Below are 23,451 nucleotides of genomic sequence, written 5' to 3' on the forward strand. Positions count from 1 at the left end.
TGTATGAAATCATTTTTTTGGTTGATAAGTGTTTGTAACACGTTCTCTGCCAGTTAAAAAATGTCCAAATACTTCATTAATTGTGATTACACTTTGTTTGCACTGCCCCCAAGTGGCTAAAAGATACTCATCAGTAAAAGCAGATTTGACCTACACATGCACATGAACCCTGCTTTGAATACTTGTCCACCTTGTTGATGATTTCCTCTATATGTAAAACATACATTTTTATTTATTTATTTCATCAAAATAAACGGTGTAGAAAATACTATTTACAGTTTTTAACCACGTTGCTAATATGGTATGCTGTTATGAACAGAATTAAGAAGTTTTGCTGTGACCCAGGTTAATAAGTCATAAAGCCTGAAAACTGTATGATTACCATGGACTGAAATAACTTCTGTGTTTTTACATTGCAAAAGAGGATTTGACCACAAGATAATCATTTGCCAAACAAACGCTCTGTTAAAGGATATTTTATTCCTCTTCACTCTGAAACCTGTCTACCAAGAATGACCTGTTGACTGGAGGTTTGCGTTGCAGCTAACAAACAGTTGCCAGGGCTTAAAGAACACAGCACAGAGTTCCTCCCATGCCATGCATTCCTTTCAACTTAGTGTCACCGAGGCCATTTCTGTCAAACTGGATGGTGGTATCCGCCTGCTTTGAAGACTAAAGTCCTGTCTCTCATGATTGCAGATTTATGAGCCCAGCTGTGCGACACTGTCTCCACCACACATGCCATTGTCAACAATATCTTTGATTTGCTGATAATATTTGATGCGTCGTCATTATCAACATGACCAAAAGGCTCTAAACTGTAAGGGGGGGGGGGAGCAGTCTTCAGTCATACCAGACAACAGTGTCAGGGTGTCACCTTTGACCTACACACACACTCTAAGCAGGCTTATGGTGCAAGGGGTTGCTTGTGCGAGAACTTTCCCTTGGGTAGCACTGCATTTGTTACCCTCACCAAGGAGGTTATGTTTTCACCTCTGTCTGTTTGTTTGTTGGTTGATTGCTGAACAATTTCCTGAGGCAGGTGAAAAGGGAATTGCCGAGGTCAAAAGCTGCTTTCCCCTGTTTTTGCTTGGCAAGCAAGTGTATCTCACAAAATGATGGAACTGTCCCTTTTCCATCATTGCACATGAACATTTAAATATGGATGATTTGCTTTTATTTTCTCTTATAAAGCTTGTGTTTGTTGTTGAGTAGCCTTTGATCGACAAGAGCAAAAGAGACACAGGAGAAAAAGAAAAGAGAACAGGCCTGTGGAAGCGAGTTGTCTGTCATCATCTGCAGAGAAAAGGCAGGTTAACAGAGGGCACTGAGGCCATGCTATTTGCATTGAGAGCACACTCACGCCTGCTCTATGCTGATAACAGGCCCTCTGTGGATAAACTGTGGCTCCATGATGTAATCCACATTTTCTTGCATTTACAGCCACTTGCCTGTGACGTAATTAAAACAAGCAATGTGTGTGCTCTGTCCTGGACAGGCCTGCTCTCGCTCTCTCTCTCTCTCTCTCTCTCGCTCTCTCTCTCTCTCTCTCTCTCTCTCTCTCTCTCTCTCTCTCTCTCTCTCTCTCTCTCTCTCTCTCTCTCTCTCTCTCTCTCTCTCTCTCTGACACACACATACACACACACACAGCGAAACTCGTGACAAGCAAACCTTGTCCTCCTTTATCTTTAGCAGCCCCATGAAGTCCTTCAGCACAGACACATTTAGGCGTTGTTAGTTGTCTTGCATCACCACCAGCCAGGACATGTCATTAGCAACCCTAGAACTCCTCAGAGCTTTATTAAAACCTGCAGACAAAACAATCACATGCGAATGATACCAGGATGTTGGCTGTTAATTCAAACGCAGGGGTGCTGCTGTTAGGGCCTGGAGTAATGGGGGCTTTCGTTATAATAGGAAGAGACCAATGACCCGGAACCATCGGACGGATTGATCTGTATCTACTGACCTACTGATTGAGCTCTGTGTTGGGATATTATCTGCGTCACAGGGAGATCAGCTCCTTCAGATCATGTGCTGCGAAACAAAGACGAAGAAGAGCCTCATACATCGTTGACAGCTGAAGTTGACCTTTTTCTCGTGTCGTGTGTTATGTACTGCTGGTGGCAAAACAAACTATGCTGCTTGTTAAAACCACATTGTTACAAAAAATGGAAACTAACTGATTATTTGTGGCTAAATAAATATGACCTATTTAGGCATAGTTTCACTTTAACTCACAATAACTAACTTGTATGGTTCGGGAGCTTTAGGCTAAATACTGTTGTGTAAGGATTAGGGTTGCAAAATTCCGGGAATATTAAAAGTTGGAAACTTTCCATGGGAATTAACGGGAATTAACGGGAATATACGGGAATTAACGGGAATAAACGGGAATAAACTGGAAATGTTGTGGGTAATTTATACTAACTGTATTTACCTTGTCATATACAGACATAAATATAAACATTTTGTATGTCATAGTCTGATTTGAGCCCTGAGGAAACTTTGGGCTCTTGACTATATGCTTCTGCATCATTCTTTACATAGGTCTTTGCACAGTATTTGCAAATGTACACAGCCTTTCCTTCTACATTGAATGGGTTGAAATGTCTCCACACATGAGATAGTGGCATTGTTCTTTAGAATAAGATGAGAAAAAAGTTTATAAAAAAACACAAATGTAATGCCAGAGATATAAATAGTTGGCCAAACAATTGGAATCATCTGTAAACATATTTCACAATTGATGGATAAATGAATTGAAATAGGCTAGATGAACAGATGAACAATCCTCAATCAGCATGCTTATATATTTTCCCGAGTAATATCATCGAAACTTACCTGACTAGTCCTGCACACTACAGCAGGCCTCAATAGCCCTGCTGTAGAGTGAAGGATGCTGGGAGTTGTCTGTGCATGTGATGGAAGAATGCACAGTGGAGGGTTGAAACTCAATGTGCATCGTGTGCTGCATTCCATACATCTTTAAAATAGAGTTTTGAATGATGTTTTTATTGCTCAGCGTTTAATTTGCGTATTTATTTGTTTTTCAAAATTCCCCAAATTCCCGAGCTAAACTTCCCATGGAAAGTGTCCGGAAAGTGTCCGGAAATTTACCGGAAACTTTCCACCCTTTGCAACCCTGGTAAGGATATATAATTTAGAAGGTAGCTTTTCACAAATTCACAACACAGAGGGAGGTTCCCTGCACTGACACAACAACAGCATCAGCAACGGCCGGGTGCAGCAAACAGATGCGGGGCGTGACGTATTAACTCCGCTGTGAAGGTCACGTGATTGTCTTTACAACACACCACAAGGTCTCGTGGCATCTTTGTGGGGTCTTCTACGCGCGTGTCACCGCTTTTTCACCGGGAGACACTTCCCCCGCTTTGTTCTCCCATAGGATTCTCCTGAATTTCTACGGACTTAGTACTAGGAGCCCAGGGGGGCTGCAAGAAATGGCATGTCTTCAGTCACTAGTCATTAAAAATAAATATGGCTGAGGAAGTATGGTATACAGGCTGAGTGCCGGAGGAAGCATTGCACAACTACGAGCGCAGGAAACAACAGAAGACACAAGCAGGAACTATTACAGCAGCATGGGTTGAGACCACATAAACATGCACGAAGGTTGTACAGAGAGCAGACAGTGATAAACAACCCTGGAGACAGGAAAGAGGAACCAATGTCACATGGCTTGTTTTGGGCGGGATTTGTGTCTTCTCCAAAGATGCTGATTGGTCTCTTTGATGAATACTTCAAGCTGTGATTGGTTACTCGGGGAAGTATTTCAATTCTGTGAAAGGATTAGTGTCCTGAGAAGTGTGTCAACTTGACAGCAGCGGAGAGTTGGTGGCTGTGTGCTGCGCATATGGCATCAGTACCTCCTAGGAGGAATGTTGTCATGTGACTGTCTGGATACTAGTGATGATGTTTCATGAGTTTGGTCAAAACACCATCAGGACGAAATGTGACAAACTACAATGTCTTAAATAGAACTAATCAATAGGATCAACTGTTTATAGCTGAAACTGAAAATTAGCAGCAATTTATTCTAATAATCCAGGTAATAGTTATTCATATATGATCATGATTAATTTGGATATATTACACAGTTAAACATATATGTCAACACCATTCATAGTTGCAGGTTTCTAGTCATATTTGTTACCATACAACAGCTTGAAGAAAGACCGCCCCTCTATGAAAATATTTTAAATCCACTCAATCTGCATTTCCATTTGGATGTGCATCAAGATGTCCACACTCGTGGATATCAACCTCCTTAATATGTCTGCATTTTTTCATCAGGATTCATACATCTCGCAATGTTAAAGAGAGTCAAAAAGAAAAATCCTGCCTCCACTCCCTGATCCAAATATGCACAAAGGCTACATCCACACTAGGTTTACCTTTGAGAATGCATCGATTCTGCTCTGTTGTCCAGAGTTTTAGGGTTTGGAAATGTTGCCATCCTCGTTCTGATTTGAAAACTCCAGGGTTGCATTCTAGTCTAGATGGGCAGACATGAAGATGTTGGAAATGATCTTGAAGAAACTCACAACCACTTGCTGATGGGGTCTTTTTGGTCATCTTGTAGCCTTCACTGATTCGTCAGGCTTTTACCACATGACCCTAGCCTGGGTGCCAGACGATTTTTTGGTCGGAAAGTTCGGTCTGGAGTCGCTCCGTTGGCGAGAAATTATCTCTGAACAGAAGCTGTTCGGACCAATCAAATTGTCAGGGCGGGCTTTATACGATGATGGACAGATGATCAACAGTTACGTCATCAACTAGGTCATCAAAGAGCGCTTGGGTTGACTTTGTTTTCCACAAACGTGCCTGCCGCTGGAGAGCTGAGGTGTGTAGATGCTGCCATTGAGTCTGTAAGCTCTCTGTGTATCCTTAAATTATTTTTACAACACCAGCAAAAATCGTTCTTCATCTTCTTCTTCTACTTCTTCCATCGTGCGTGCAGTTGAGTTCTGTTGACAACAACTATGCATCGCTCAACATACGTCACATACTACGTTGCTCTGATTGGTTGTAGGTCTATCCAATTGAGCGAAGAGGCATTTTTTTCACTGGTGCGGTTGAAACACGCCCCATAATCACAGCCCAATGGAGCGGTCTCAAACTCATATTCTGACTAGAATTATGAGTATGACAGCGTCAGGCTAACATGACCCCCTTTTAGAAGAAAACAACCAGCATTAGCCTTGGCTGCCAGGGACGAACACAACAAGGATAGACAATTATACGCATTGCTGACCCTGTTGTTTTTGCGAGAGGCGTTAAAGTCTGCATATTGCTACTGCAACAATTCCTGGGTGTACCAGCACGTGCATGCCAAGTGAACGTGAGCGGTCATGTGATATGCATTTTCAGGTGTGTTAGGATGGACGAGTTTTGTGGTAATCCATCCAATAGCATAATCCCACTAACAAACAGATGGGAACATAACCTCGAAAGAAGGCAAAATGTCGATGCCGCAGACTCTGGCTCCAAATGCTGAAGATGGCTGCACGTGTAGCCGGGTTATTTTGGCTTAATTTCTGGTTAGTTGGAGGCAGTGGAGATGCATTGGCCATCTTTATAAACACTATCTAAGGGCTGTTTAAATTCTCAATTGTACCATTTTGCGCGTGTGTGTGTTTTTTGAGCATGAAATGTGATGTAAGTTTGGCTTTTCTGAACCGTCCCATTCATTCAGACACTGTTTGGCTCTTGAAACTAAGTGTAAAAACTCACTGCATTCCCATTACACCACAAGTCTGCATCACATGCTATCTAACACGTGAGCTGTGACTAATAAAAGGATTTACCTCAGTGACCCGCCATGACTGGCTTCACCTCAGACAGCACTGTGAACCCGCTGGTAAGGTGGAGAGCGCACACCAAAGCATTGCTCTTTGCTTTTTCACAACCTCAGGAGTGAAATCACCCAGAGGCCTCTCCCAACCCCTGCCCCTTCAAGCGAGGGGATTATGGGTCATCTTTTAACTTTGCCATCTGCTCCCAATTGACTTTCAATTAACACTGGCAATGAGAGAGAGAGAGAGAGAGCTGTCACAGCGGAGAGAGAGCGGCGCAGGCTGAGATGTTGCTCGGGCGAATGTTAAAGTGCTGCGTGTTGCTGCGCCCGAGGCTGAGGTTCAGATGAGATTTTATCAGTGACGGAAGATGAAATAAAAAAAGCAGAAACAGTTGGTGAGGAAGCAGAGAAAGAATAACAATCCGACAACTCTAGTAAGTCAGCTCATTATTTCCATGCCCATATATTCTCATGTAGCATATATTGATGGTGAAAAGCAACACAGTTTCCTGATCGATTGGTCTCCTGTGTTGCAGATGGTCAATATGTCAATAAGAGGCCTTTGGCTGCAGTGCTCTTCAGGCTGCAGATAAAGATCATAAGCACAACTCTGCTAACACTGGGGGACTGTGCGTGTTGTCCTGATGTTACACATATTGTCTATATAACACGGCGACACACTCGCATGGTCTACATTATTTGATTTTCCTCCAATGTGCATAGACTCTGTGCCCTCCTATACTGACCTCATTTGCTCTGTCCCTATTTACACTCACAAACTCCACATACACATAAAGATGATTACCTTTCATGTGTTATTACATGAGTAGTTGTAGCTCATTTTATAGAGCCTGATGAAGGTAAATGTATTGCAACTTTATTCCGTCTTTGTGTTGTGTATAAGACAGAATGGAGGGGGGCATTGTTGCGGTAAAAAAAACGAAAGGGTGGGATAGACGCTAATGCTGTTGTATTGTGTGTGTGTGTTGGTGTGTGCATCTGTGTGTGTGTTTGTGCAGCGGAGTGTCAACAGCTGGTCAATAGGCCTTAGCGCCTCCTGTCCCAGAGATAATAACCCCTGGGGTCAGAGGGCGAATGAAGTGTGCCACACTATAGACCCATGGCAGAGGGCAGGTGGTCAATCTAAAGGATGATGCACCACCCCCAACATTCAGACACAATTCATGGTTTTGTGGTAAGAGCAGTTTAGAGAGATAACAGTGGTGAGAGTCCGCCAAGATAAAAGGAGATGAGGTTGGAAGGTGAAGCTCTGTCAGTGGTCTATAATAAGGAACAGCAGGTCCCAGTAATATAGTCAGAAATAAAAACAATCAGTACCATGGAAAGGACATTTTCTGTTAGTATGTGCATCTGCCTGAAAAGATGTCTGCACCACACCAGTACAAAGTCATTCCTGACTGTCTCCGTCAGAACTGTCTGTTAGTAGTTAAACATTTGATCATGTCAGGAAGAGTACAACATTTCCAAAGAAACAAATAACATAAAAGAATACAAAAACAGGACAATGAACACATTGTGGTCCCTTTGACAACATGGCTTCAGAAGGTTTTCAGGTCCCCTCACATTTTGCAGACATAACCCATAATGACAAAGAGAAAATTAATTTTTTGCAAATTATTGGAAAATCGAAAACTTAAACCTCTTATTTACAAGTGTATTCAGCCACTTCATTCAGTTCTTCATTGAAGCCCCTCTGCAGTTCCAGCTTTGAGTCATCTTGGGTAGAAGTTTCGAAGACCGGGATTTAGGCCGTTTATCACTTTCCTCCTGATACATCTTCTCAAACACATTCATATTGGAAGGAGAGCATCCGTGAACTGCCATCTCTATGTCGATTCACAGATGGAGTGTGAATGGGCCACTTAAGGCAATTCTTTATCTTTTTAATTAAATCAGGAACACAATAGTGTGCAAAAGGTTTCTGAAGTAAGTAATATTGCATTTTGTTTAATATATACAGATACAGATTTTTCTGTTGTTACGTGTGTCTTTTTATAATTTCCTCAAACCCTCATTAATTAGATTCAATAAAATGACTTTAACCCGCTTATTGTTGTTGAATATATTAATATATATATATATATATATATATATATATATATATTCAGTATTCATTTGGTATTATGAAAAATGCTAAAATTTACAAAATGCAATTGACTAATTCAGAAACTGTGGTGGTTTTATTCAGTATTAATTATACATAATATATATATATATATATATATATAATATAATCATATTATGCATATATATATGTTTTGTTAGTTTTTTGCTTTTTATAATAGCCTTAACCCCTTATTGATTAAACGCCATGTGATGACTTTAACGTGTGGTTATGCAGCCTGTCCCATTAGGGTAGGGGCACTAGTTGGGCTTCTGATGCAATCCTCTGGCGGAGGAATCAAACCTCCGCGAACAGGACGGCGGAAGTTCGCCTCGTTGCCTGGATACGACGCGGAGGGGCGGCGCATTCAGTGGCCCTGCACGGAGTGAAACTGGCCTCCGGTGGCGGACATTGCGGCTCGAGGTGGCATGTGTCATCGAGGGACGACCCCACTGCGGCCGGAGCCCGAATGTCGCCGCTTTTCCTGACGTTGCTGAAGAAGCGCTGGATTGTGAAGACAGCGCCATTTCTGTCGGCGTCCATGATACGCGATGCTACCGCAGCGGATTCCAGAGCCTGAGCTCGGAACGGCAGCGGGAGAGAAGTAGCCGCTCCCCTTTCCTCTCCGCTTCAGCCCGCGGCAGGTACGTGAACCTCCGAGCCCGGTGTCGCAGCTTGTTTCTCGCCTGGGTCCAAGTGAGTGCACTGGTTCGCCGTGTGACGACATGGCGCACATTTTTGAAGGGAAACCGTCTGACAGTCCTGTGGTGGTTCACCGGGGCGGCCGCTCCTCCTCCTCCCCCTCGGTCACAACAACAAGAGGACGTGAAGGCGAACGTTACTTCGCTTTCTCCTCTAGATGCTCGGCGTCCGTTGGCACCGTGTTTCCGAATGGAAGTCCCCATCGGCCTAACGTTAGAGGGTTCGCCGCTTGTCTAACTCCTTTAATGGGGAACCGTTGGGGCTTTAATGTCACCGTATACAAGTAGCCTCCGCTCACCTGCCCTCGGACTCAGAAACCAGCGTTAGCCTCGGTGGTTTCGAGGAGACAGCGGGACTGGACGACTTCCACCCAGAACGCGCAGTGTGTCGTGTGCCTGGTGCATGTCAAGGAATCACTAATATTATTAAACTGGATAAAAGGACGAGGAGCTCCCGGGAGCTAACTTGGCTAACTTAGCTAACGTTAGCTAAAGGTCGGTGGTGGAGCTAACCTTGCCGTTTGACTGCTAAGTGGCGGTTGCTAACCCGACGTTTACAGCGAGAAGTCGGCGTGGCGTCGGTTGACACTTCCCCTCTCACCGCCGACCGGGTAGTAATTGAACATGATAGTGACATTAGCCATTGATCTCAAACGTCGTGTGTAGCCAAGCGATGCAGCGTTGGTACGAGCGAACCGTCAGGATCTGCACACAGACACACACCAGGAGGAAAGCGGCGTAATTCTGCTCAAAATATACTACATTGTCGTAGAGATTAGACCAGTGGATTGTGGGGTAAAGTTGGAATGTGGACGGGGCAGTCGGGGGGGCTAAGATCCACACAGAAACAGCTGGGTTGTAGTTGTCACTGGTGGTCAGCCATATTTAGCACTCATCGATGGAGCCAGCAGACACATCAGCTGTTTTCTGTCTTGATGTAGCGGACCGGCACGTCGTCATGCTGTGAAATGGCGTTGCGTGCCTGGGATCGCGTGGCTGCATGCGGCAAAGCTTCTTATCTTTTGCCCTTTTGACGTCTCCCACGGGCAACTCCGTACTGTGCCACTGACGAGCCAGCCAGCCAATCAAACGAGCACAGCCTCCATTTGCTCTTCGCGTCGGCCGCCTCGTCCCACTGCTGACATATGAGACACATGCACATGACAGGCAGCGTCTCCCTGCACTGTCACACTCACACACATGAGCACGCATGTCACGCTTTGCTTCGTCATGGAAACTCACCGGGACATTTTTGGTGTTTTCCTCACCGTGAGAGGGCAAACAGCAACAACACGATTGAGCCCAGAGAATATTCAATATGTAGTGTGTAATAATACAATTCAAATGCAGTATGTGTAATATTACAGTTTTATTAATTATCGTGCAATATTTCCATAACCTGAGCAAGATCCCATATTACTTGCGCCTTTATAATTTCCACTTACTGCCACTACTTGTTTCTCTGTAATATGTAACTTGCTTATTTGTATGTATACTGGTTCTGCGTTTCTCTTTATACACATACATGTATTTTTTTTATCCACTGTATTCTATTTTATATATAGGTTTAGTTAAGCTTATCATATCCTCTCTTTAACAAACTGTGATGCAAGGACAGATTACTTTAGGAGAACTCAATTTGTGATAGGTACATTTTTTATTTTTAAACGAGGTTGGGAGGGTTTACAGCTTTTCGATTGACTTCTGGTAAGAATGACAGACATAAAAGTAAATCCAATATATATCTCTCTCTATATATAGAGAGAGACATAATATCCACTGAAATATGTGTATAGCGCCAAATCACAACAGACATTAAGTCAAGGCACCTCACATAGTAAGGTCGAGACCTTACAAATCTGGAAATGAAATACTGTTCCAAAGTACAACCAGCTGTAGATATCTTGCCAAAACTTATGTGACTGAACATTTTACAAAAAATGCTCAATAGCCTTTTAGACAAAATCCACAAGGATCTTCTTCAAAATTAAATATGTCATCAAAAGCTTCTAATTTAAAAAAGCTTGTCTGTAATTTTAGATGGATTAATCAGTTCCTATTGAAACCACACAGCTGTTGTGTTTTTTGTTTTGGGCGGCATGATAAATCAAGTAATAATAAGGATTATCATTATTATTACTGTTATTATTAAAGTGTTTCTCCCTCTCTCGGAAGTACAGCAAGCCCCTTGCCTCCTTCAGACATTTCAAAACAAATGTGGTCACGATGCTTCTCCAGTCACGCCTTGAGACAAACCTCTACGCAGATTTTTTAAACTTGGGTTAATTCTCTAAAAGGCAACTGACTCCTTTCCCTTTGGCAGTAGAGGAGTTTCGACGTTGCGAACGCACCAGCAACTGAGGGGCCCCCCTCACCTCCTTGTCTTGCCAAATTTGTGCGTTCACCCAGGTGTTATGTTTCCATCACTGCCCATCAGAGCTGGAGCAGATTAAAACCTGTGTCTAGCGCAGAGTCATTTGACCCAGGAGTGAATGCCGATTGTATCCATTTCGGCTGCAGACAAAAGCCAGATGTTTAGCGGGATGTAGTAGAAAGGTGGCTTTAGATTGCATTAACTAAACATGCGAATAACTTTCTTGGGAATGTTTGAGATGCATCCATGTTAATGTGAGATGTCCCTATCTTTTGAGTGGGCAGTATTTTCAAGAAAAGTCACATCACCATGATTTAAACTCAAACCACTGGTAGAGGGTCAGTGAAGGATCTCATTTACACCTATTTATTTTGTAAATGTATGTCTGCTCTGTTTCAGGTTGTGCCGGTGAAGTGAGACCTTACCCAAACAATGGACCCCTCCGACTGACAAGCAAACACATCTTGTGTTTTCTCAGCAGCTGAGAACTATCAGCAGCATAAGCCATGCCTGACGAGTAAAATAACCTTTTGCTCAAAGCAATAAAAAAAAAAGAAAAAAAAAAAGCTACTACATGTCTCCTCATGTAGAGCTCCCTCAGTGGATCCTGCTGGAGTGACTTCCCCCTCTTCCAGATAGGTTCTGCCTCATCCTCTCTCCGTACCCTTTTCCACCGACCACCCATAATTACCCATCATAATGCTGCTCCGCCTGAGAATGGCCAACACTTGAGGTCCCATGCGTCCAGTGAGCACCGATTCAGACGGTCCTGCTCCTCCTGAAAACTTCTCCTGCCCCTACCCCGTCGTGGGCCCCCTGCCTGCCTCAGAGATGTCCCTTCTCCAGTCACTGGGTCCTGTGCAAAGCTGGCTTGGCCAGGAGCTTGAGAAGTGCGGGATTGATGCCATGATTTACACCCGCTATGTCCTCAGCCTTCTCCTGCACGACAGTTACGACTACGACCTGCAGGACCAGGTGGGCTCCGACAACCTCAAACATATATGTCAAGTCTAGTCAGAAAGCTTTTGTAATTATTCATTGTGTGTATTGTCGGAAGTGAGTTTTTTTCATGAGGGGAAGTTGGTGTGGGGGATATAATCGTCTCGTTAGAGGAAGACCATTTTTACAGGAGAGGTTAAAAATAAGGCTTTTCTTTAATCTCATAACTCGTGTACCTCTGACTAACTCCTCTGATCCATCTACCTGATTTTATGTGTTAATTTTTAAGGATGCATACACATGTATAGAAAGGCCAATACAAATGTATCATATTTATGTATATATAGTATATATGTGTGATTTTATTATGCTTTGGCTTTTTCTATGTTACTTTATATCACTAGTGTGTCCTTTGGCACTGACTTGTCTTGGTTTGTGCCTGACAGGAAAATGACATCTTCTTGGGCTGGGAGAAGGGAACTGGGAAGAAATGGGGTAAGAGTAAGAAGAAGGGAGGGACTGACCTGAGTCTTGAGGAAATGAAGAAACAAGCCGCTGTGCAATGCCTCCGCTCCGCATCTGATGAAGTAAGCATTGTTCTGCCTGTTTGATGTAATCCTGTGATTGTCATTATGTTCAAGTTGTGGTGAAATGACGCTTTACTTTTCTTAGTTGTAAAACAATCATTATGCTAAACCCCTTTTGCCTTGGAGGTATGCAAACCAAAAACAGTTTGACCTGTTTTTTATGGAGCTTTTGAAAGAAAAGTAGGAGAAACAGAATGGAGAAGACTTGGGTTGTTATTTGTGTAATTATGCCAGAAACCTGCTACTGTCGTATTCCTTGTTGCTTGTTAAGGTGCAGTCATGTAGATATTAATTGCATGAATCACAATGAGTCAGTGAATGAAGCTTCGTTTGTGTGGGAGGCTAAAGCGTTGAACAAGAGAAGATCTTAATTGAGTGGATAGCTGAGTGGCCACACCTTCAAGACAATTTTTTCATATGAACGCTTGACAATGTCCTGAGAATCAAAGAATCGGGAGTAACCCTTGCGCATGTGAAGCAGAATCCCAAAGCCAGTGTGTGTCTGAAGTGTTCTCACCTTAAGTGACCTGGTCTATACACACACAGGCTCAATAAGGCATTACACACAGTTTTTGCACGGGGGCTGGCAGGGTATAGTCAATGTGATGTCTAGTACAACTGATTTGGACATTTGCATTCTCACATACAGCTTCAATAATGTCACAAAAAAGTTCAGATTTGCAGTGCAGGTGTAAAAGCACAATCAGTTAGTCTTTCTTATAAAGGTTATATTAAAGGTGTGTAGAATTTATTTTCCATGAATAAAATATTGATAATTATATTTTCATAACTGTGATTGAGTATTAAGGCCATATTGGAGGGAAAACATTATAGATTTAAAGAATAAAGTTAATATTAGGAAAATTAAGTTGTAATTTAAAAATTTAAAAAAATTTGTATTATTTAGAGTAAAAGGGAAATAATAATCAGCAAGGAGAAGCAATGCTTGCTGGTGTTCAACTCCTTCTGAATCAAAAATCTTGAAGCACTTTCATATTTTCTTGAGAAACTCAAAACCCTTTGAATATCACGCAGATGTAATCAAGATGGCTCTGCTGTCACCATTAAGAAAATATTTTGTCTGTGCGTTTTTTTCTTCAGAGTAGAGTTTATCATTCATGCTTATGAGCCAAAAGATGTAGTATTTTATTTTTGAAATCTATACTAAAGAATAACTTAACAAGATTCTCCATTCTTATTTTGCGTAGATGACAGGCTGATCATCTGATATTCTTCCTGTAAAATGACATGTTTCTTAATATTATGGCTTTGTTGCCTAGTTTTCTCACTTTAAGAGGCCCTAATACTTATATATCCCCCTGAAACTAAAAATAACATTTATTAAGATTAGAATGAGCCTAGTATATATACATCAGGACATCTACAACACAAGGAATACCTCTCTTCCTCTGTTGAGTCCTTAATGTTGCACTGTCAGGTTTCCACACACAGACAAACCAATCAGAAAGGGCTCTTTATGTTTTTAATGTTAATCGAAGGCCACAGTAGATTCCCCATTAACTCTTGGAAATTAAATGAGAAGATGAGGTGAGGGGTATTCGGTCGGCTGCAATTTGCAAACTCATCGCTAGATGTCGATAAAACATTCACAGTGAATCTTAAAGGTCAGCAGTTCTACGTTGTTAGTTGACAAAAGACAAATGCTCTCCCTGCCTCTAATAAGCAACCTTCACATAGTGTCCTCTGTATGTTGGTTGAAGAATCATCTGAGCGACCTAGCTTACATTTCAGTCTGAGGCCAGCAGTAGTAAGGGAGGTGTGCTTTGGCTGAGAGTGACACAGACGTGGGGGGAGGAGGGTTTGTAAGGCAAGAGGAGTATTGAGCTCTTCTCTGGGGACTGGACTCTGCAGTCTATTTTTTAACCAGCACACACTGCACAGGATTGCAGCAATGAGCAGCGGACTTGGTCGGCTGTCAGCTGACCGGCATTAGCACAATGATGCAAGAGGAAACACGGGCAGGAGAAAAGCTTGCTTTGCCTTTCATGAGGTGGCATGGTAAGGAAATGGGAATATTATTTTCTGGAAGAATGAACAGGACAGGAGTTAGCTTATGAGTGTGGCAGGACAGATACCACTGAGCAGCTATGTTGTGATTTGATTAGCTATTTGTTTTGACAGTGGCTACTTGGAGTGAGCTAACATTTGAACATGGCTGTCTTGTTTATTTCAATCCTTGTCCTTAATGTTTTTCACATTTGATGTTGCTTGATTTGACAAGGCAATAAGCCAAACATGTAGTAAATGCTCAAGGTTTCACAACACTGACGCAATCACTTGTGCTACTGCTCAGCCTTTTTTGTTGTTGTTTATTTGTAAAGCGTTTCTGCAAGGTAGTTAAATATAGCACACTCATCGCCAAGCATGCCTGTGCTCTCACAAGTCAGCTGGTTTGACGTGTGTCAACTCCATGCCTTTTTAATTCTTTCTTTTGTGTCACATATGGGGTCAAAGTATCTGTTTGCAATTCTGCATTCCTACCGAAGGCTCTTGGATCTTTCAACATCCACCATGTCTGTCCTTGTCTTTGGAAAACTGTATTATTCTTTTGTGACTATTTCAGCTCCCACAGTATTATACAAGTTTTTTCCTTGCTTACCTATTTGACACTATGTTACTATAAATCTGTCTTTTGTGTTGTTCTTCTGTGTAGAACTCTGGAATTGAGAGCCTGGTTGAAGAGCTTTGCTCTAAACTTAAGGACATCCAAAACAAACAGAAAGGTTTGCTTTATTCCTCAGAACTATCATAAATAGACAATTTTAATTTAAAAATAAAGTTGAATAATAACTGTTCTAATCTGATGTCTTATTGTTCAATGTTTTTTACAGAGGAAAAGCAGATTCAAAAGAAATCTGATGGCTCTCAGTCTCCAGAGCGAGCTGAGTCCCCCTCTTCAAAAGACCAGGTGGAAATGTAAGCCATATAATGGACAGCATGTACCATTATGTACACACCCTTATTTACTTTTTTATTTAACTACTGCTCTGAATACATTTAAATCAAGTTTTCTCTCTTGTCTGTTTTGACTACAGGTATTATGAAGCCTTTCCTCCTTTGTCAGAAAAACCTGTTTGTCTCCAAGAGATCATGACGGTGTGGAACAAGGCAAAGACCTGCGCATACTCAAGTTCATCATCCTCTGCAGCCCCACAGACCAGCACGGACACCTCCTCCCCAAAAGATTGCAACAGTGAAGGTGAAGCTGCAAAGGAGAGACATCTAGACGCGTGTACTGTCACCAGTGAACGAGGCCAGCAGCGACGAAGCAAGAAGGAGAAGGAAAACCGTTATCATGGTGGCGCAGCAGCGGAGGAGAAATCTACCGTCCACTCTAAGAGACAGACCAGACACAGATCTGAGGGCAAATACAGACCCAGATCCTGGTCGTCAGGCTCTAGTGAGGCGGGCTCCAGCTCAAGTGGGAACCAGGGTGACACCAAGTCATCCAGAAGCAAGGCAGTTAGAATAAGGCACAAATCCAGAGAGGCTGCAAAGAACAAGAGAACACGCAACAGTGGGCAGGTGAAGCTCCAGGTGAAGGTAATTGACAAAGATGAGCGAAGAAACACAGGGGGGAGCAGCAGCGTCGTCACCGGAAGTGCTGCCAAACAACCACAGCTTTACAAAAAGGGGAAGAGGCTGCTTAAGGAGATTCGTAAAGATCCAGGCTGGGTGGAAGCAAAAGAGTTTGGGGTTGAGGCCGCAGACAAAAAGGAATACATGGAGGAGCCACTTTGGTATACTGAGCCCATCACGGAGTACTTTGAACCTTTCAGCAGCAGACAAAGCAAACTGGAAACAAAATATCGAAGTAAGATAGACTCTTCAGACGGCTTTGCCATGTCAACTGACATGGAGAGGCTGCCGGAGAGAATCCAGGGAATCTGCATTGCCAACGAGAGCTACCAGAGGGCATACCTTGCAGCAGGCTCGTTTGTGGATGGGCACTTTGTGGAAGGGCCTGGTGAAGCAGAAGACGAAACTGCTGAACTCACTGGGACCTCCAGCTGCCCTCAGCCAGAGGATGGAGATTTAGATGACAAGCATCTGTCTGAATTCACTCACTTCTATGAAGTTGATATTTATCAATCCATATTGGATACTAGTGCCTCAGACTCAATACAAGAGAGTCGGATCTTAAGCATGATTCGACAAAAAAGCAAAGAGCAAGGAGACGTTGAGGCAGATTGTTGTTTAGTGTTAGATGGCTTTGAGCAGCAAGGGAAAAGTGCAATACGGGAAGACTCACAGGAAGCTTCGGGATCTGTTGGATTCTTAATGGAGGATCTGGAAAACATGGCTCAAGTGTGGGGATGTTATTCACCCTCTACTTCAGAAGATATGGATGGAGAAAGCTTCGTAGGAGACTCTCCCATTCGCCTCTCCCCCCTTCTCGATAGTGTTTCGTTCACCCTGAGCAAACTATCTGGAAATGTGGAGGAGCCACCTGTTCCTGAAGCCACCGGTGAACCATCTGGTTTGAACTCATCCTGCTTCTCTCTTTTCGAGCTGCAGTATGACAGTCCCACCTTTCCTTTTCCCCGTGACTCACTCACTGTTGGTCACGAAAACAACACAGATTCTAGTAGCTGTTTCGACCCACATTCTAATAAACAGTCTCGTTTGCTAATATGGACCAAAAATAGTGCCTTTGACGAAACTGAACAATGTTCTAACCTTTCAACTCGAACATGCAGTCCGTGGTCACATTCAGAGGAGACTCGTTCAGACAACGAGCAAGGAAATGCTGCGACAGAGGATGCTGCTCAAATTGGCAACAAAGAGATTGATTGTATAATCCCTCCTCTCTCTGGTGCTTATCTAGAAGACGAAATCTTGGATTTTTTGCAAGCTGAGACTTGCCACAAGTGTGAGGAGGTCAGCGTTGTCACAGCATCCAATCAGACCATCAAAAAATCTAAATTGGAGTCCATTTGTGGAATAGCATTGGAAAAGGATGAGAGTAAACAGTACAGCACTGGCATGTTTTCGGACAACACAAACCAACAGAGTGATGATTACAGCTCAGGGATAATAAAGGACATTTGGACTGCAATTGGAGATGGCAAATCTGTAATGTCAAGGCAAGGAGTAGAAAATCCAAGTGAGGGAGTATTCTCAGATGAGTCCGGCAGTTACTGCTGCAGCTGTCTGGAGGTGGAGGCAAAAGGCGTTCCAATTCAGGGGCCTCAGAAAAAGGCAGTGCAGCGGTCAGAGTATCACCTATGGGAAGGCAAGAAACAAGAACAGGACCTAGCCAAAAACAAACTTTCAAAGGTAGATGGTTCAGGGGATTACATGACTCCGTCCAAGCCCTGGGACTTTACTTCTGACAAGGAGAGCACGTCATTCATCCTAGGAGGGGTGTATGGAGAGCTGAAGACGCTAAGTGGTGATAAAAATTGGGCTGTCGTGCCGCCAAGTGACACCCAAGATAGCCTGCTCAAGTGTGCCGCCGCAGCTGCATCTGCTTCTAGCTCAGACATGCTCACCATCACTGGCACAGATGTGTTCATGAACAGGAGCAGCTGCTTTGCCCCTGGCCACAGGCCCCTGTGGAGGCCTCTTGTGTCCTTTGGGCAGAGTGACCAGGCCATCAAAGGAGGCGGAGATGGATTGAATAAGGGATTTTCTTTCATCTTCCATGAAGATTTGCTTGGATCGTACGGAGGCTTGCATAGTGAGGAGCAAGGTTTAGAATACCCGTTCGCATCCTTCAACCTAAACAATCCCTTCTCTCAAGTCCTCCATGTTGAGTGTTCTTTTGAGCCTGAAGACATGGCCTCTTTCAGTCCAGGATTCAAGCCCAAATCTATTCTGTGCTCGGACTCAGAGAGTGAAGCGTTCCACCCTCGAATATATGGCATCAACCGGACACAGTACAGGGCCATTCGCATTTCTCCCAGGACCCATTTCCGACCAATTTCGGCCTCCGAGTTGTCTCCTGTTGGAGTGAGCGATTCTGAGGCTGAGACTGACAAAGAGGAGATGAGTTTTCCTGTCCTGGAGCCGGTGGACGTCTTTGATGACCCTCAGGCAGACCTCAAACCTCTGGAAGAGGATGCAGAATGTGAGGGCCCTTATTACGGGAAGTCAGAACTGGAATCTGGTAAATTTTTACCCAGATTAAAGAAGACTGGCATGGAGAAGAGTGCCCAGACTTCTCTGGATTCACAGGAGGGCTCAAGTACCCTCCTGCCAATCGCTGAGCAAGAAATTTGCTTAGACTGCAAAACAGCTGCAGCTGCATCGACTGCTGGTGGACAGACGGACGTCTCAGTCGACAAGATTCAAAAAGAGGAGTCTTCAGAAGAAAAAGAGTCCTGCTTTTGTGCACCAGCAGGTCAGATCCCCAAGTATGGGATTGCTTATGACTTTGTTGGAGATGTGCCAGAGGTGAGGATTTCTTTGAAATAATTTCCTGAGATTAATATGTATTTATGCCCACTGTGCTAGAGAATTGTAATACGAATATACAGCTAACCATTAAGTGTTTCATAATCTACCGTCTGCTGCTCCACCTGTTATATCTTAGTCAGCCGTTTACTGAAACACACTTAACCACTTCTCATTTGTCCTGTTTAGTTCCCTCTGTTAAATATAAGTGGACAGGGAGGAACAGGCAACCAGCAAGATGAGTGCTGGTGGCAGACCACACTCTGCTCCCCCCTTTTCCCTGGATCTCAATGTACAGGTACATTTCTTGGGAGAAAGAAAAAGTTAGAAATTATATATATATATAATTTCTAACAATTCATTTTCAATTATTTTCTTTCCACAATACATCAAACCACTGACTGTTAATGTCTTGGACAATATATTTTTTCAATGTAAGGGACGATCAAAATAAGCGGTTAAAATCATGTGGACACAGTATAAAGTAAAACTGAAAAAGAGATGAATCTATAAAATATACATTTTCTTGATTGTAAACCTTGATTGATATGTTTGAACAAAGAACGATCAGTCAGTGATTGTGTGAATTCCCACTATATTATCCTGCCATTCAGTAAACGGCGCACAAAGGTATACATACAGTGTCAGGGAGTCTGTCTGTTACACTAGGAAACCCCTGCTGCACCTGCTGATCCATCAAAACATTTAACCTATCAAAACAGAATCCACATTTTTGGTAAGAGCTTTGATGTGGTGAAGACATTTTACACAGAATAGATATAGGTCCTGTTCAGTTTAGTATAACTAGGTGTCAGCGTCGATATTTTCTTACGTAACAATCTAACAAGTTTTTCCTGACTTCCTTCTCCAGGGAGCAGCAACATTTGAAAGCTCCAGTTTTGAAGAGGATGCCTGTCGTCAAGAGGAAACCCTCTTCTCCTTTTGTGACTGGACCTCTACCAGCAAAGATTCAGGGTCATCTCAGAGCTGGAAAAGCTAATGTAGGCTAATTTTTCTGAGAAACCCATTCAAACCCCCCACCCGCACATAACCCCTGCTGGTTTTCATTTACTAACTTAAATCCATGTGTAATCAACAATCAGATCAACAAGAAGTGAGTGAAAAATAGGAAAACTCAAAAAATATGTTCTGTGTTTGAGTGATGCCAGTGATGTGCGAACATGCATTTTAGAATTTCAGTTGATTCTTCTGTACACTGCTCCTCATTCAAGTCTCTCAGTTAGTTAGTAGGGGCAATCTTTTTTTCTATCCTTGTCAGATTTGTTCCCACCAATTTGCTTTTGAACCAGGTAACTGGTAGTTGGTGGTGTCTGAATGGTTGTGCATGTGTGTTTGTCCAGCCAGTCTCACTCCTTTTTTCTAGTTAAACCTAACGTTGTGTGAAACGACTGCAGTCGCATCCTCTACTTTCCATCTTGTGTTCAGAAAGGCAACAAAAGGATGTTGGGGTTTTTGAGTTGTGTAAAAGTTTGAGAGTTACACTGAGCTAGTTTGGCTGGAAGACTTTCTGAATGTGAAGTAGAGAATGTGTGCAGATTTCTTCTAAATATCCGTAAATTCCCCACGTGTGAAAAGTTATTATAAATGAGTCAGATTTTTGAATGGTGATAGTCTTTCAAAAGCTAGTAGTAGACTTAGTACGGTTTGTGAGGCTAAAATAATAAAAAATCCTTCAAAAATAATTTAAAAAAGGAAATCAAAAAGAAGTTTTGTTGGCAAAAATACAAATAATCCCCTTGAAATGCAATGCTGTAAAGGAGGTCGGGGGGAGAAAAAAGTTTGTGAAAAGACATGACGACAGCCATTTCTGCAGACACCTGTGTTGCAACTGAATGAAACTTTGTTTTATTATTTTTTGTCATTTCTATGGTACAGAGTATTGGTGCTAAAAATATGTTCAAACATCTTTTTGAAGATCCATTATACGGCTGACGTAGACGGCAAAGCCTAGTTTTGTTTGTAGTCCAGACAGTCGAGACTCCATGAATATATTTTTACGAAAGTTGTTAAAAGAGGAAAAACTCTTTTTTCTTTTGCCTGATCGCGGTTCTTCTAAATGTGGCTTGGTTTTTATTTTGAGGTAGCTGCTTAGTTGTCAGGCCTGTAACAGCTGAAACAGAAAAGCCCTGCAGGTATTTAAATCTTGTGTTTTTATCACATCCTTTCAGTCCATTGTCTCCAAGCAGAAAGAACAAATTCTGCATCGAGTGAATCAACTGTCCATGCTGCAAGTAAACTAAATCTATAACAAAACAAATAGCGGGGCAATGTTTATACCAAAAACATACATTACATCATCACACTAACATACAAATGCTTTTTTCATGTGACGTGTGTTTTTATTTTAATTTTTTTGGTTTACAATATATCTTGTCGAAATATTAAGTAATGTCTCACCGTGTGTGTCAGCATAGAACTTGTGAAGGTACAGGTTCATAGTGAGTGTCTGAGAACTTTATCTCAGAGAAATGTGAACCTGTGCAGATGCGCACATTCACAGAAATGCAAACCTGTTCGGGGAATTAAAAAAAAAAAAAAAAAAAAAAACCTGAAGAAATTAGCGTTGAGGTGTGGTTTGCTGACCTTTTGTGTGACCTGTGCTTTGAAAATGAAATTTAGTTAAAGCATCTACAGATACATTTTTTTGAACAGGTTTTGAGGACAGTAGCAGGGCAGTTTATTTGTCTCATACTTTGATACTGAAGCACAGATGAACTCAAACCATCCCTCCATTAATGAGTTATTAGAAATATATGTCGGCAGAGTAAGCAGACTTGCTGTAATGCACTGTCGCAGGTGAAGGTGTCTCTATTCCGAGCATGGCTTTGGAAGTGGCTTCCTCGTTTTGACAAATGCAAAGAGTAAAGGCCCACTGCGTTTTTTTTTTCTTCCCCTCAATCCGATGCCACCATTAACCCCGAGTAGCTGAATGAAAGGTACTCCACTTCAGGGTCTTGTCCCATTTCTTTGACAGTCATCAGACACTCAGGAATTTTTTATAAGCATAACTGCATAATCTACACTCGGACCTGTGACAGTGCATTAATGTTAAACATTTCTTTGATTGTAGAGCAGAAATTACTGACAGTTCTCTCGCAGCAAACCACAGGGAGGACTGTTGTTCATTTTGAGCTATAGGTTTAGGGAAAAAAACAAAAGAACTAAGCCATTGAGATTGCATAAGCAATGCGGAGGGGAATCCCAAAAACCCTGAGTCCTATGCAATTCCTTGGCGCATGTAAACATTCAACAGTATATGAAGAGAAGTCATTCAGTTCATTTTGCATGTTGATAACTTATGAGTGAGGGACAACTGAGAAAAAAACCAAACCAAGGAATGTCCCTAAAAAAGGAGCATGCAAACATCACACTCCATCTTCTTATGTTGGGTTGAACAAAATAGTTTTGGTTGAAGAAAAAAATATTACGAGTGAGGTTGTGTCAATGAGTGAAAGAATGTGATGCGTGTTTGTGTGCGTGTGTGAATGTATGCAAGAGGCTGAGTCACAAAAGGCACTTATTGGGAGTTGAAAGGAACGCATCACACCTTTCCTCATTTAATTCTTCCATTTTGATAGGCCGTATTTAAAGAAAAAAAAAAAGAGAAAGAAAAAAGAAGATAAAAAAACAGCGTATGACGAGAAAATGTATTCAGTGAGGGTATACGCATTTGGAACGACACTGATTGGGTGGCAGAGTTTCAATTTGCATTTTGGTTCGAAGAACATATCCTGCACTGAAAACATTGTGTTTTCCTCGTCTTTCATTCCCCCCTAGATGATGGCCCTTCACCCTCATCCCACCTCTGTGTTCCTAAAGCCCATCTGCCCCCCCTAGTAGCTGTGTTGTTCTAATTTCATGTACACCCAGAGTAAATTATTTTGTTTCATTGTGGATTTTCTTAACATCTAATAAAGGAATAAACCAAACCTCAACCTGTGAACTTCCCTGTCCTTCTTTCACACTTGTTATTTAGTTAATTATTAGTGACATATGCCCTGGTTGTGGCTACTGAGAAAGGAAGGTGCCGCATTTAGCTCCACAACCACCTGGTGACACTAGAGGGCAGGGTGAGGTTGCTGCAGGACCATTGTGCAGGGGAGACAGCTCCTCCCCTAAAGGGCTACATAATGTACTGTTTGATGACTTCTACTACTTCCTTAAAACAAAAACCATTACTTAATTTATTGTGATTTGAATGGAATTTTGTGCAGGTAAAAAGGAATGAGACTCTTTCTTGAAATAACTTGATATACCTAGTGTCACAAGTGATTATTTAAAAATAAAACCAAGCTGAAGTGATATTTCTTCTACATGTTTTGAAAACTGAATTTCAAAGATATGTATATTTTTGGTTGCCCATCTGGGTATTTAATATATTTACAACCACATGTATTCATACAAAAAAGGCACAAATGGACTGAATATGATTAACAGTTGACATGTTTCAGTCAATATGTCAA

General features: G+C 42.3%; 1 protein-coding gene across 1 annotated transcript; it reads left to right on the plus strand.

Moving 5' to 3' along the window:
- The first annotated feature begins 8,361 nt into the window (after window positions 1–8,361).
- kiaa0232 (KIAA0232 ortholog) lies at window positions 8,362–22,923 on the plus strand. The gene is made up of 8 exons (XM_061095651.1): window positions 8,362–8,590; window positions 11,421–11,996; window positions 12,407–12,547; window positions 15,222–15,291; window positions 15,400–15,484; window positions 15,604–18,967; window positions 19,157–19,265; window positions 19,839–22,923. Exons 2-8 carry the CDS (start codon window positions 11,760–11,762, stop codon window positions 19,853–19,855), a joined length of 4,023 nt encoding a protein of 1,340 aa, XP_060951634.1. The 5' UTR covers window positions 8,362–8,590; window positions 11,421–11,759; the 3' UTR covers window positions 19,856–22,923.
- Window positions 22,924–23,451: the final 528 nt, after the last annotated feature.

This window comes from Limanda limanda, chromosome 22 (assembly GCF_963576545.1).
Source record: "Limanda limanda chromosome 22, fLimLim1.1, whole genome shotgun sequence".
NCBI classification, from domain to species: Eukaryota; Metazoa; Chordata; class Actinopteri; order Pleuronectiformes; family Pleuronectidae; genus Limanda; species Limanda limanda.